The 12,656-nt window shown below is 47.6% G+C and overlaps 1 protein-coding gene across 6 annotated transcripts in view; it reads left to right on the top strand.

The window, feature by feature from the left end:
* The window catches only part of RTN4IP1 (reticulon 4 interacting protein 1), a 150,368-nt gene that overhangs the window by 86,472 nt on the left and 51,240 nt on the right, over positions 1 to 12,656 (top strand). For 2 of the 6 annotated variants that reach the window (XM_023650872.2, XM_005596853.4), the window contains exons 8-9: positions 2,717 to 2,809; positions 12,056 to 12,183. In XM_023650872.2, coding sequence (XP_023506640.1) covers positions 2,717 to 2,809; positions 12,056 to 12,163 — 201 coding nt within the window. In that variant the 3' untranslated portion in view covers positions 12,164 to 12,183. Of the gene's footprint in view, positions 1 to 2,716; positions 2,810 to 4,341; positions 4,726 to 12,055; positions 12,184 to 12,656 lie in introns of those variants that run through there. The other 4 variants (XR_011422124.1, XR_011422123.1, XM_005596854.4 and 1 more) reach the window with 4 other exon arrangements.

Here is a 12,656-nt window from a genome sequence, read left to right as displayed (position 1 = left end):
GTGTACACTGTTGGTAGTTATACATCATTGGTTTAAAATCTGAATTGGTGTTGAAATGGAAAAAATAAAGATAAATTCAATTTTTTAATTAGACAAAATACTTCAGACTCAGGGAAAAGGCAGTAGAAGGTCCCTCAGTGGTGAAAAGGTTGTGAGTCACTGTGTCGAGCCTGTCAACACTGACCCGTATTTGTGAGACGACTGGCTTGATACTTATCTTCAGCTTCTTCTTTATTCTAGAAGTTAATTTGGGACCTTTTTCTGGGTGAAATTTAGGAATTTGGCTTCTCGAATTCTGTGTATTAACTAAATACTTGGAGGCAGTGAAGAAGAGCTGTGACAGAGGAGGTCACTGCTGAATTCTTGGGAGCTGTGTGTGGGTAACAGAGGTGAACAAACCAGGCCCTGTGCTCCAGGCTTCTTTATCTTCACTCGATTCAGATGGCAGCCAGAAACAGTGTCCACAGGGCGCTTTGTGGCAGAGAAAGAAATCTTAGCTGTCTTTTGTCTCTTCTTCCCTTTTCACAAAACCCAGGCTTCCCAAGTGCTTTAAAATATAAGTTTAAGTTTTCTGTAAGATTTCACAGTTCGTACTCCAATGAGACCTCTAACAAGTTCACCTTCAGCGCTGTCCTCTGAGAGTGAGACTGGCATAGCGCTCTTCATTTTCCCTTTCCTCCTACTTGAAAGATGATAGTGGTAATCTCATGTGAAAACCTTTTAAGTCGTCTCTGATGTCTTTCTGAGAATGTGCACAGTTAGGCCTCATTGTAATGCTCCAGACTCTCCTGCCTGCTCCAGTTCACTCTCCTGTAATGGCCTGCAAGAAATGCACAGACCCCTTCGAGCAGAATGTAAAAATTCTGCTGTTGCAGACCAAAAGTTTCGCTTTCCAAGGCAACCTGCTGTAAAGAATTATAGACATGGCAGTTATGACCATTGCTGTTGCTTCTTTAAAACCATGAACAGTTACCAGAATGTTTTAATTGTAGTCCACAAGGCCAGAACTTAGGGAGAAGTACATGAACAGATCTTCTGTGATTCTAATTAACTGGGCCCCCTGTAAGCTTGGGACATCTCAGTGCTTCTGGAATCTTGCTACCTAAGCCTTCAAACAGTGTGTTTTTCTTTCCTTTTCTTTCTGAAGTTAGTTGCCTATACCAGCGTCTCCCAACCTCTTTCATGCTGTGACACACATAGAAAAGGATACTATTTGAGTAGCATATTGAGGCTGCTCTGGGCCAAGAGCAAACTACCTGGAGACTTCTCCCAGCCCAGGCTCTGCCTCGCTGCCCGGAGCGCTGAGGGAATCAGTGTCTTGTCATGCCTATTCTAGGGTAAGCTTGGCTCTGTTTGCATCTGTGGTCCCGCGATAGTTGTTAATGGTGACTCTTAACTCTCACGGTTGTTCCAGGTTGGACAGTAAACTGTAGGGTCACTCAGCCAAATCAGTAAGCCATTCCTGGCACACCCGTATCAAAGCCCTGTCTAGACAACAGCCTGGTTTTGCCTTTCTGTCTCCAGTCTTAAACTCTGACTCAGTATTGCCCCAGTCTTTCCTCACTAAGCTTTACTTTCAGCACTAGATGAATATTTATTAAAAACTCTCTGTGTATCAGATACTTTACATCCATTCTCATGTAATCCTTCCAACAACCCTGTGGTGCTAGCTGATGGTATCACTATTCTGCAGGCCAGGAAACGGCTGAAAGAGGTAGCTTCACCTACATAACACAGCTGTTAAGTGCCTGGGCTGAGCTGGAGTGGCAGGGACGTGCATTGCACTTGCCCCCCTCATGCCACGGTGGTAGCTTGTCATCATGCTGAGGGATCGTGAGACAGAGGGTGAGCTTGCTGGAAAGATGTCTGAGCTCACCCAGCAGTCGTGAGCAAGAGCAGGGGTGGTCCTGGCCTACCCCGTGCTACCTCTGGACAGCTGCCATCTGACGAAGTTTAGTGGGGCAGGTCATTGAGGTGTCATGGAGACCCTCAGCTCACTTGTTATTTTGATAATGGGCTACTCTACATCTGACATAAAGAATAACAATTACGAGTGGGTAGGGCAGGAGAGTGGTCATGAACCCTCTTGGTGTAGGATTTTTGCTTATCTTTATCTGGGGATGCTTTGTCCCATTATAGATTAGGTGGCTTGGAGCTTGCTGTAACTGTCAAGGAAGACCCAGCCATGACACATAAGGAACTTTACACTTTGTTTTGCCTGTAAAGCTGTCTTCTTCCTCTCAGAGCCAGAAAAACACTCGTGATTGGGTTTCTTTGTCTAAGATTGTATATTGGTGCCTTGTTGCTCCTAAGGCATTCTTGAATTAGATAAAAAGCTTTTTTCTGGTGCCTCTGAGCTTTATGCAAACCTTGGTAGAGAAAGGCTAGAGGCTCAGCCCCTAATTTCTCCCAGAGAAGAAATTTGAGTGTGTCAGACAATTTAGACGATCATTTTAAGGAGAGCTTTCCTGTGCTTACTTGCTTGTCAGGCACAACTTGGTGAAGAAGCCTGAGTTCATTTGTTTATTTATTAAACATTTATGGAGTATCTACTGTCAGTCACTGTGCTAAGGGGCTGGGCATACAACTCATGGTGTCACATGAAATGGGAAATTAGTTTGTCTGTCTTAGTCATCCTGAAAACACTTTTCCCTAACCTTGCATTTAGTTAGATTTTATCCCTTCCTGTATTTGACATGTTGTGTTTTCTTTTTAGCATTTCTGGCAAGGAGTCCATTATCGCTGGGCCTTTTTTATGGCCAGTGGTCCATATCTAGATGACATCGCACAACTGGTGGATGCAGGAAAGGTACGTGTAGCCCATTACATTGCTAGAGTGTCTCTTGTAATCTCAGTGACCTACGCCTCAAGCTTAGTCAGTGGGAACTCTCCAGAGGTAGGTTCGGCCCGTATGCATGCGGCCTTACACGGCCAAGTTTAAGTGCTGTGTTTTGGTTCTATCTCCGTGAGAATCATAGACACAGACTGTTACATCTGAAAAAGAGCCTCTACCATCTAGTTCATCCCCCTTGGTTTACAGATGAAGAGACAGGCCCAGAGAGGTGATAGGATTTTCCCAAAGACACTTGGTTAGATGGCAGCAGAGCTGAGACCTACAGCCGGGCTGCTCATACTTTGGTAATGGTCCTGAAAAGAAGGCACCACAAAGGCAGTCTCTGCGCAGAGGTTGGGATGTACTTGTGAGTCTACAGTAGAACTGCTTCTGGAGCTTCTGTGGTCCAAGGGTGAGGCTGCTCTGGAGGTAAGCAGGTTTCCAGATGAACAAACCCTGTGGAATCTAAACGCCAACAGAACCGGACTAGAAGTCAGGTCCCCAGGTCTCCTGTTCCCAGACTAGTGTAATAACATCAACAACGAATAAATGCTGTGTCAGAGCGGTCAGTGGGCAGGATGTGGGTGAGGATTGGTGGAGATTTTGGTGGAGACAGGTGGCTGGTATTTCTGATTACTCGTGTCTGTCTCGTGGTGAACTTGGTTCTCTTGTGCTTTGCACAAGAGGAAGGGACTGCTGCTTACAGTCTGGTCATCTCTTTTGGGTGTCAAAAGGCCTTTCAGGGCTACTGGGGTCAAAAGGCTCCTCAGCAACCTCCTGTTTATTTGGGTTCTTACATGGATGGTCTCAACCGCCCTGACATTCCATCTCTGGAAGAACAACCCAGGAGGAAACTCACATTCTGGTGCTGACATTTAGGATTCTATCGAGAGATTATGTGCAATTATAGGATGGAGAACCTTACACACTCTAGAGTGTTGCATGAGGTCATAGATAAAATGATTCTCGTTTTATAGATGAGAAAACTGGCTCAAAGAGGTCAAGGGCTGTGCTCCAGTTGCAGAAGTGCGACCAGAACTCACGCCTCCTGACTCCTCTGCTTTTCCCTCGGCACCACTCAGCTGCATTCTTAGTGCTTGAAGCTGACCTGGGACTTCAGCTTAAGTTGTCTTGTCCTTGTCATTTCACAGTGGGCTGGGAAAGGGGTTCGAGCAGGGCAGCATTACACCACATGATCTGTGCTAAGCCGCTCACAAAGAGTCCCCCGAGATGGACTTTCTTCTGCTGGCGGCTGCCCCTTGCTGGCCTATTTCATCTTTCCATTTCTGTTTTGAAAAGGAATGTTTTTAGGAACTACTGGCTGCTTTGGGTGCATTTAGTTTTTAAAATCTCTTACAGCCGAGGACCTTATGATAGGAGATGGCCTGCTTCTCTTTCCCAAATGTTTTGGTTCCAAGTTTGCATGCCTTTTCTTGGACTTCTAAGTCTTGGAGTATACTGGGTAGACAGCGGCTCAGCCTTATTGTGACGTCTGTGCTTCTTTATAGGGTTCTTCCCACATCCCACAGGGATGCTTATGTTTTTTCTAGGAGGAAAGAAATGAACTACCATCAAACAGTTTGGCCCATAGCTCTACATAGTGCTTCCTGGGGTTGGAGCCCCATCATCAGAGGCCCCTGCCCTCCAGAAGTCCACCGCACGGTAGCGCTTGGCCTGATAGCCGCTCCAGGCTGTCCGTGTGCTTACCTTCGCTCTTTTGTATTCAAAATATTGTGATTCTCTTTCTCTCTACCTGGAAATTGTTGTTTACACAACAGAGAAGAGAGGAGACTTGTGTATATGTACCTATTAAATTTGGCAGATAACTGGTAGAATGGCTAAAAGAGAACATGACAGAAGTAAAGATGCCCTTGAAGAGTCCTCGAATGAGGGTGAGTGAGAAAATGTTCCTTTGGTCTTTGATTCTCTTCTCTCCTGACCAGGGTTGTTTGGGCCTGGGAGACATTTCTGACAGTGAAGGGCTCGGGGACTGTGGGAGTTGATATGTGACATTGGATGCCACGACGAGGTCAGCTGTCTTGTCGTGCATCCTGCTTCTTTATGCTGTGAGAGGTCTTTGTCTACCCTGGGAAATTGGAAAGGATAACAGAGCAGATCTACTTATGTATCGTGTGGTTGGTAAAGATTGTTAAATTAGACGAGGAGGACATTGAAATTCTTCCAAGCTTTGGCTGAGTACTTTTTCGTTTTTAATTGCTTTTTCTCCCCAAATCCCCCCAGTACATAGTTGTACATTCTAGTTGTGAGTCCTTCTAGTTGTGGCATGTGGGACGCCGCCTCAGCATGACCTGATGAGTGGTGCCATGTCCCCTCCCAGGATCTGAACCAGCGAAACCCTGGGCCAGCAAAGTGGAACATGCAAACTGAACCACTTGGCCACAGGGCCGGCCCCTGACTGAGTACTTAATGAACATAATTAGCAGGTATCTGATAGAGGAATTGTAGTTGTTTTTTTGACACTGCAAAGCCGTGAACCAAAAGAGCCTACTCTTTTAAAATACTTGAAGTTTTTGAGTAGATGGTATATTTGCAAGATTCAGAATCCGAAAGGTAGGAAAAGTAATTTCACAAAATCTTCCTTTGACCAGGAGTCCCTCAGTCACTCAGATTCTCCCAGTCAGACACAACCAATGTTACCAGTTTCTTGAGTATTTCAAAGATGTTCTATGTATCAATAGGGTGATACAAAGAATGGTTTATAATGAGCACCTTGAGGGTAATGGGCTTCTACTGAAATCGTGCCTACAGTTAATTGGCATCTTCTCCTAAGCACATAAACATTTCCCAGTTTTATACTATTTAGCAAACTTTTTGGTGGGGGTTGGGAGGCCCATAGCAAAAATTATATTCAGACCAAACATACATCATTGATTAGCATGCTCAAAGATTAGAAATAAGAGAACCTAGCACGTATCTAGTTTCCTGTCGTCACCTTCCCTGCCCCCCATCCTGCCATTGTGTCACATTTGAATAGACAGAGGCCCTGAGACATGTTCAAAGTCACACAGCAAGGCAGGGCCCAGGTCTCTTGACCTCTGGGACAGTTCCTTCCACCACCCTTTGCTGCCTTTAAGATTCAGACAGTAATAGTTACAAAATAAATCTCTCATGTAACCTTCATTGTTTTCTGCTTGCTTAAATAGTCATCCAAACATTGGACGGGTGGAGTTTGAATTCTGTCTACAAAATCCTCTTGTATTTCTCATCATCTTTCAGGACTGAGAGTATGCGGCGAGGCACTTTCCTTAGAGCATAGTCAGCTATGATAAGAATGACTGTGCTTTGAGGGCAAGTATTTGTACATATTTACTTATCTATATATATATGTACATCCATATATATATATATGCGTGTGTTAGTTTCCTATTGCTGCTGTAACGAATTACCATAAATGCAGTGGCTTAAAATGCCGCAAACTTATCATCTTGTAGTTCTGGAGGTCAGAAGTCCAAAATGGGCCAGCAGGACTGCCTTCCTTCTGGACGCAGGCTGGAGGGGAGCAGCTGCTTCCTTGCCTTCCCCAGCTTCCAGAGGCTGCCGTATTCCTTGACTCTGGCCTTACATCACTTTGACCTCTGCTTCCATCATCGTATCTCCCTCTCTCACTCACCCTCCTGCCTCCCTCTTCTGACAACCCCTGTGATTCCGCTGGGCCCACCCAGATAATCCCCCCTCTCAGGTTCCTGAGCTTAATCACAAAGCCCCTTTTGCAAAGCCCCTTTTGCAACGTAAGTTATCGTACTCATGGTTCTTGGGGATTAAGATGTGGACATATTTGGGGACCCTCATTATGCCTAGCAAAATGTATAAAATATTTCAAAAATATGAAAGACACTTGAAATATTGGTTGCCCCTGAGGAGGGGAACTGGATGGCTGCTAGTCAAGTCTGGGAGGGAGGTTTTTCTTTGTACCTTTCATCTTTTTGAGTATGTTTATTTGTACACATATAGTCTTCTTGTAATTATTACATCCCTTTGATGTCATGTACTTAATGTCCACAGATCTATTGAAGATCCTAGGTGACCAGCCAAGCTTCTTGGTTGAGCAATAATATAAATATCTCAGTTTACTTCTTTATTTTAGTCCATGTCAGAATCGTAACAATTTGAATTTAATTCAGAACATTTACTGAGGACCAACTAGCACTCTGCTTTCCCCAGTAGGGTGTGGAGAGAGGTGTTGGCCACACTGAGTAACCTTCTGAGCAGCACTGTTCACTAGAACTTTCTGCAGTGATGGAAATGTTCTCTGTCTGCACTGTCCAGTTTGGGAGCCACTAGCCACATGTGGCTGTTGAACACTTGAAATATGACTAGTGCAACTGAGGGATTGAATTTCTCATTTCATTTGTTTTTGATTAAGTTTAAATAGCCACACATGGCTAGAGGTTACCATTTTGGACTGTGCAGCTTTAAGAAAAATGTAGTAAGTTCTGAGGCAGGTGATTACCCAGACCCCTCTTGGGATGGCCAGGCCCTAGGTTAGCAATGAGTTACATTCTGAAACTTTAAGCTCCTTATTTGCAACTGGACTTTTCTTCCATAGAAAGAACGTAATGACTAAGGACTAAAAACCTAGAACCACCACCAGACATGGCAGGTACCTCCTAGATCTCATGGCCTTGATGCTATTGAAATTTTTCTGATGCTACTGAAATTGTTCCTGTGAGGAAATGTAGGCCAAGTTTCTCCTCTCACCTTCTGGCCGGAAGGAGTGCCTTTTTTTTTTTTTTTTTTTCCTGAGGAAGATTAGCCCCGAGCTAACATCTGTGCCAGTCTTCCTCCACTTTATATGTGGGTCCCCACCACAGCATGGCTGATGAGTAGTGTAGGTCTGTGCCTGGGATTCTAACCCGTGAACCAGAGCCACCAAAGCAGAGTGTGCCGAACTTAACCACTACACCACCAGGCCGGCCCCAAGGAGTGCCTTTTTTCAAGGGGACCTAGGGACAAGTCCTGGATGCTTTCCAGAATGGGCACATTTACTACCCCATCCCCACCCCCTATCTCACCACCTGTCTTCCAGTTCTGATTTTTCCATCTGGGGGCAGGAAGTTCCAGAAATAGCAAATCCAAGCAGAGCTCACTTCTTCCTTTTGTCTTCTTCAAATCTCCTTAGTTGAAGTCCCTTCTTCCCCTTTAACCCGACCCTAGAAATATTGAACCTGTCGCAAAGGTCAGGGCATACTGCCCAAGAGGTAGTGCCGGCACTGTGGTCCTGCCGCCCCCGCCCTGGGTCCCAGTGCCTGTCCACGGGTGTGTGCCCTTGGACTCAGGCCAGAGCCCTTAGGTCCCTCCTGGTGTCTGTCATCTGTCTCTCCCCCCACACGCCCCACCCTCTGAAGTCTGCGGTTTCTGTGCCCAGTGGAGGCAGAGGCCGAGGGTCTGGGGAGGAGGTGCACAGCCTCTGACTCGAACTCCCTTCTCCAAACTGCACTCAGGCCATGCGGTAATGCAGTCTGGAGTCCTGGACCGTGGCCTTGGCTCATCTGCTGACAGCTCTGACCTTGCGCTTAGCACTTAACCACTTGCACTTGTTTCCTAATCTGTCGGCAGTCTCGCTCAGCTATTTGGATCCCTTTTAAGCTCTGCTGTTCTGTGATTCTCACTGGGAAAGTGGGAATTGAGGGAAGACCTCTCTGCCGACTGCCGGACCAGCCTGGACGATGTCCTGTCTCTCCACCGGCACCCCTGCGCTCTTGTAGTCAGAGGGTTTTCTTTACTCTGTCCTCTCAAGGGGCAGAGAGGATTTCTGCCTCAGAGGCCAGGAGCCCTGCCCAGCAGCTGGGAAGCTTCAGTGTTCCCAGGCCACAACGGGAGGTTGAGGTTCCTGTTGGCCCTATTCTCGTAGAAGGGATGTCAGGCAACAGGAGCCAAACCCTGGGGCCTGGCTTTCTACAGCCTTTGTTTCAGGAAAGTAAGGCACAATCAGGAGACCCCAGGTTTGGGTCCCAGACTGGAATGAGTGCCGCTGCCATGGGCGCCTCCCGGTCAGCTGCGAGCCCCGTGCGTAGCGGGAAGTGTGGGGTTGAGCCCACCCGCTTTATAACAGGGCTCCCTGTGTTGGGTGGACTCCAGCCGTGTCATCACATAAATGTCCCCAGCGCACTGTGAGTGACCTCTCTGTCCCCTCTCTGGGTTTTGCCCTGATCCCCTTGTCCGTAACAAACAAGCGTTCTGGCTCTGATGTGAAGCTGCACCTCGTTATCCAGTTAATCTCCGTTTGCTGTCACATATTCAGCCAGTAGTGGCATTTGCCTGCCCGTTAATCAAAAGCCTTTTCTTTCATTGTCACTTACGGGAAGAGCTGAATGACTTATTATGCCACAGTCAGCCTTCTGGGTTATTCGCCACAATAGGCCTGACCAGCCAGATTAAAGTGTGCAGTCGCTGCAGGCTGCCTGTGTCATCAGTTCAGGAGCCGTGTCTCCGGTTGGAGTTCCAAAGTGAGCACAGCTGGACGAGCCGAGGCGGTTCGTGCTGGAGTCGAGCAGGTGGATTCACGGTTCGTTTGTGACCTCTGGTAACACCGCTGCTGTGTTGCTTTGGTTACTGGTGTCCGGTGCTCAGTGACAAGTTGATGTCAATGCCTCCTTTCTGTCTTGGTTTCTCTCTCAGGTGCCTGTTGTGTGCACCTGCTCTGGGTTAGTGCCTAGCACGTAGGAGGCAGTCAGTCTTTGTGGAATGAATGAGTGTCTGTGATGTGAGTCAGGGACCCTAAGAATAGAGCGAAAGGCTGCAGTGCTTCCCACCTCTAGTGTGCAGCAGACCCAGCTAGGAAGCTCATTTAAAACGTATTGTCTCCACCCCACCCCGAGGGATTCTGGTTCAGTTGTTCGAATAGGAGGCCAAGGACTCTGCATTTTAGGCACGCATGCAGGTGATTCCTTTTCAGGTAATCAGCATCCAGAAAACAATGTCCCAGGGGCTTTAAGGAGAGGTGGTGCAGGAGGTTCCCTGGGGGGCTTGCAGGAAGCCGCTTCAGTGCGCTCCATTCTTCTAGCAGAGAGGGCAAGTGGGTTCATCAAAGAAGTCAGCTCAGATCTGTTCATAGTGGCTGTGGTGTTGAGGAAGATTCGGAGGTCATGCTCGGCTTGCTGGGGAGGACCATGATTACTAATCAGTGATGTCCTCCATAGGTGCAGAGGGGAGTGGTGGCACATGGACCACACATTTGTCATCTTGGTGGCCTGGACGTAGGGCTTGGAGATCAGATCCTCAGCTGCCATGGTCCCTTAGCATGAGGCAGGCCAGCCAAGATGCGGGCTGTGATAAATCCTTACAATCCTTGGCTGCCTTTCTCTCCCCCTTAAGATTTAGGAGTAGATGTAGAAAGAGCGGTGATATATGAAGGGCTCAGTGCACAGTGGTGAGAGCGCAGGGTCTGGCACCAGACTGGACCCTGCCCTACCACTTAGCAGTTATGTGACATTGGGCAGCTTATTTAACTCTGTGCATTAATTCCTTCATCTGTGAAGTGGGAGTTATAACAGTCCCACCTCATGAGGTGGCTGTAGGAATTAAATGAAGTAAAATACATGGACACTTGAAAGAGTGCCTGTCACAGTGAGAACACAGTGCGAGCTCTTATTTTTATTATGAGCTTATTGTGATTTGTGGGTACAAGAGAATTTTCCACTCTTCAGAGAAGAAAACTTTTAGAGTCTGAGATGCTCTTCTGGTGACCGGGCTGTGAAATTCACACGAGGGGGTACATCAGATGCGTCCGACACCACAAGAGCACTTACTTCTTCATCTTGTAAAAGGAAAGGGGTCATAAAACGTAGGCGTTGGCTTCTGCTTTCTGACAACTTAGCCCTGCCCGTGGAGCGATGGGAGGCAGACCACTGAAATAGCCAGTGGACAATTACCCAGTGGACTTTTGCTTGAAGTTTTGAAAAGGAAAAGTCGGCTGGATTTTGGCGTGGGGAGAGAGGGCGCTGACTGGGCCCTGGTTGCGGGAGGTTGCTGGTAGTTCTGATGGACAGGGTGGGACACAGCCAGCGGCATTCGGCTCTGTGAGCTGGCTGGGATGGCTTTCCTGTAAACTCGAACCAGCTGCTCCACTGTTTAGCAAAACCTCCCAGGGCAGCTCCGGCCTGGGACAAGTTCTCCTGAAGCCAGGGAGCCCACACACGACTCCGGCTCTCCAGTTATCTTTCTGGTTTTCACCTAAGCAACGTTTAGTGAGCTCCTGCCATGTGCCCAGCACTGTGCTGGGTGTTGTGGGGGATACGAAAGAGGTGGCCTCTACCGCAAGTACTCTGGGCTCTGGCTGAGGAGATATGCCAGACATTTAACAAATTCAAACAAAAAATCTGCCCTTGTTCTGTGCGCTGCCTGCGAGGGGGCCACAGGGATGCAGACAGCAAGAACCTTGTGCATTTACCATCCACACCAGGTGGCTGAGACAGTACTCAGCTGCAACAAGCAGTCTGTGAAGAGGGCCACGCGGGTCCTGTGGCAGTTCAGCGAGAGAAGACACTGCAGATGGGGGGTCAGAAAGGTAGTGTGAGACCTGGGCTGGAAGGGCAGTAGAATTCCCAGAGGAGAGGCACAAACGTACTGTGTTCAGATAATGACAAGAAGACCATTCTGGTAAAGCATGGGGTCTGTGTGAGGGCTGAGGTTGGGATGCTAGTGCCTTTGGAATGCCGCGCTTGGGAGCTGCTGAAGGTTCTGAGTAGGACAGTGACGAGACCACACAGAGCAGAAGTAAGATTGAGTGGTGGTTGAGGCGGGCCACCTTACAGAGAGGAGATGCAGAGGCAGGAGAAGCAGACAGGATGGGGGCAGCAATCGTGGCCTGGTGGTGAGCCCCTAACCCAGGGGCACAAGATAGACCCTGGGGTGCCGGCCTGGTGGCGCAGCAGTTAAGTGCGCACGGGGTTCGCTGGTTCAAATCCTGGGTGCAGACATGACACTGCTTGGCAAGCCAGACTGTGGTAGGTGTCCCACATATAAAGTAGAGGGAGATGGGCACAGATGTTAGCTCAGGACCAGTCTTCCTCAGCAAAAAGAGGAGGATTGGCAGCAGATGTTAGCTCAGGGCTAATCTTCCTCAAAAAAATAAAATAAAAAAAGATAGGCCCCGGAGACTGGCCTTGAGGGACATTGTAAAGAAGCTAATTATAGACATTATCTGCCTTGAAAGATGTAGGTTTTCTTATCCACCAGTCAACCTCTTTTTGTGTTTTACAGATTCAGCCAGTAATTGAAAAAACCTTCCCTTTTTCTAAAGTTCCCGAAGCCTTCCTGAAGGTAGAAAGAGGACACGCACGAGGAAAGACTGTAATTACTGTCGTTTAAATAAATCCTCAGTTTGGTGATTATTGTCTTTCTTATTTGGTGAGTGCTTGTGGGCCCAAACATTTTTCTAGCCATCCCTTTCCAGATTAGGCTAGAATTTCCAGAATTTTGAAAGAGCAAACACCTTTTTGCTGTAATTTCCTGTCTTCGGAACTGAGCGGAGATTGATTTTGTAGCCACACCACCCCGTCTGCACATCACCCGGCCTGCCCAGAGTGCTTTCTTGTGTAACCCGCCCCTGACACATCCCTGCATTCCTATTTGCCGCGAGGTCCTCTGGGCCAAGCACAGGGAGACACAAGTAAGACCTGTGAAAACAGCCCTACTTGGACTTGTCTATGAAGTCAGTGAAAATTGCACATTGTTGTTTTCAAGCTGTTCTTTCACACCAGACTTGCACGTAGTTGTGGCACCTTCTGTTTGAGCTCAAACTCTATCTCATTATCGTAATGTTTGTGAGAGACTCAAGCTTTTGGCACTGGACGGATGGCAG

The sequence above is a fragment of the Equus caballus genome, chromosome 10, assembly GCF_041296265.1.
Source record: "Equus caballus isolate H_3958 breed thoroughbred chromosome 10, TB-T2T, whole genome shotgun sequence".
Classification (NCBI taxonomy): Eukaryota; Metazoa; Chordata; class Mammalia; order Perissodactyla; family Equidae; genus Equus; species Equus caballus.
The sequence above is the reverse complement of the archived record's forward strand: the minus strand, read 5'-3'. Positions and strand labels throughout refer to the sequence as shown.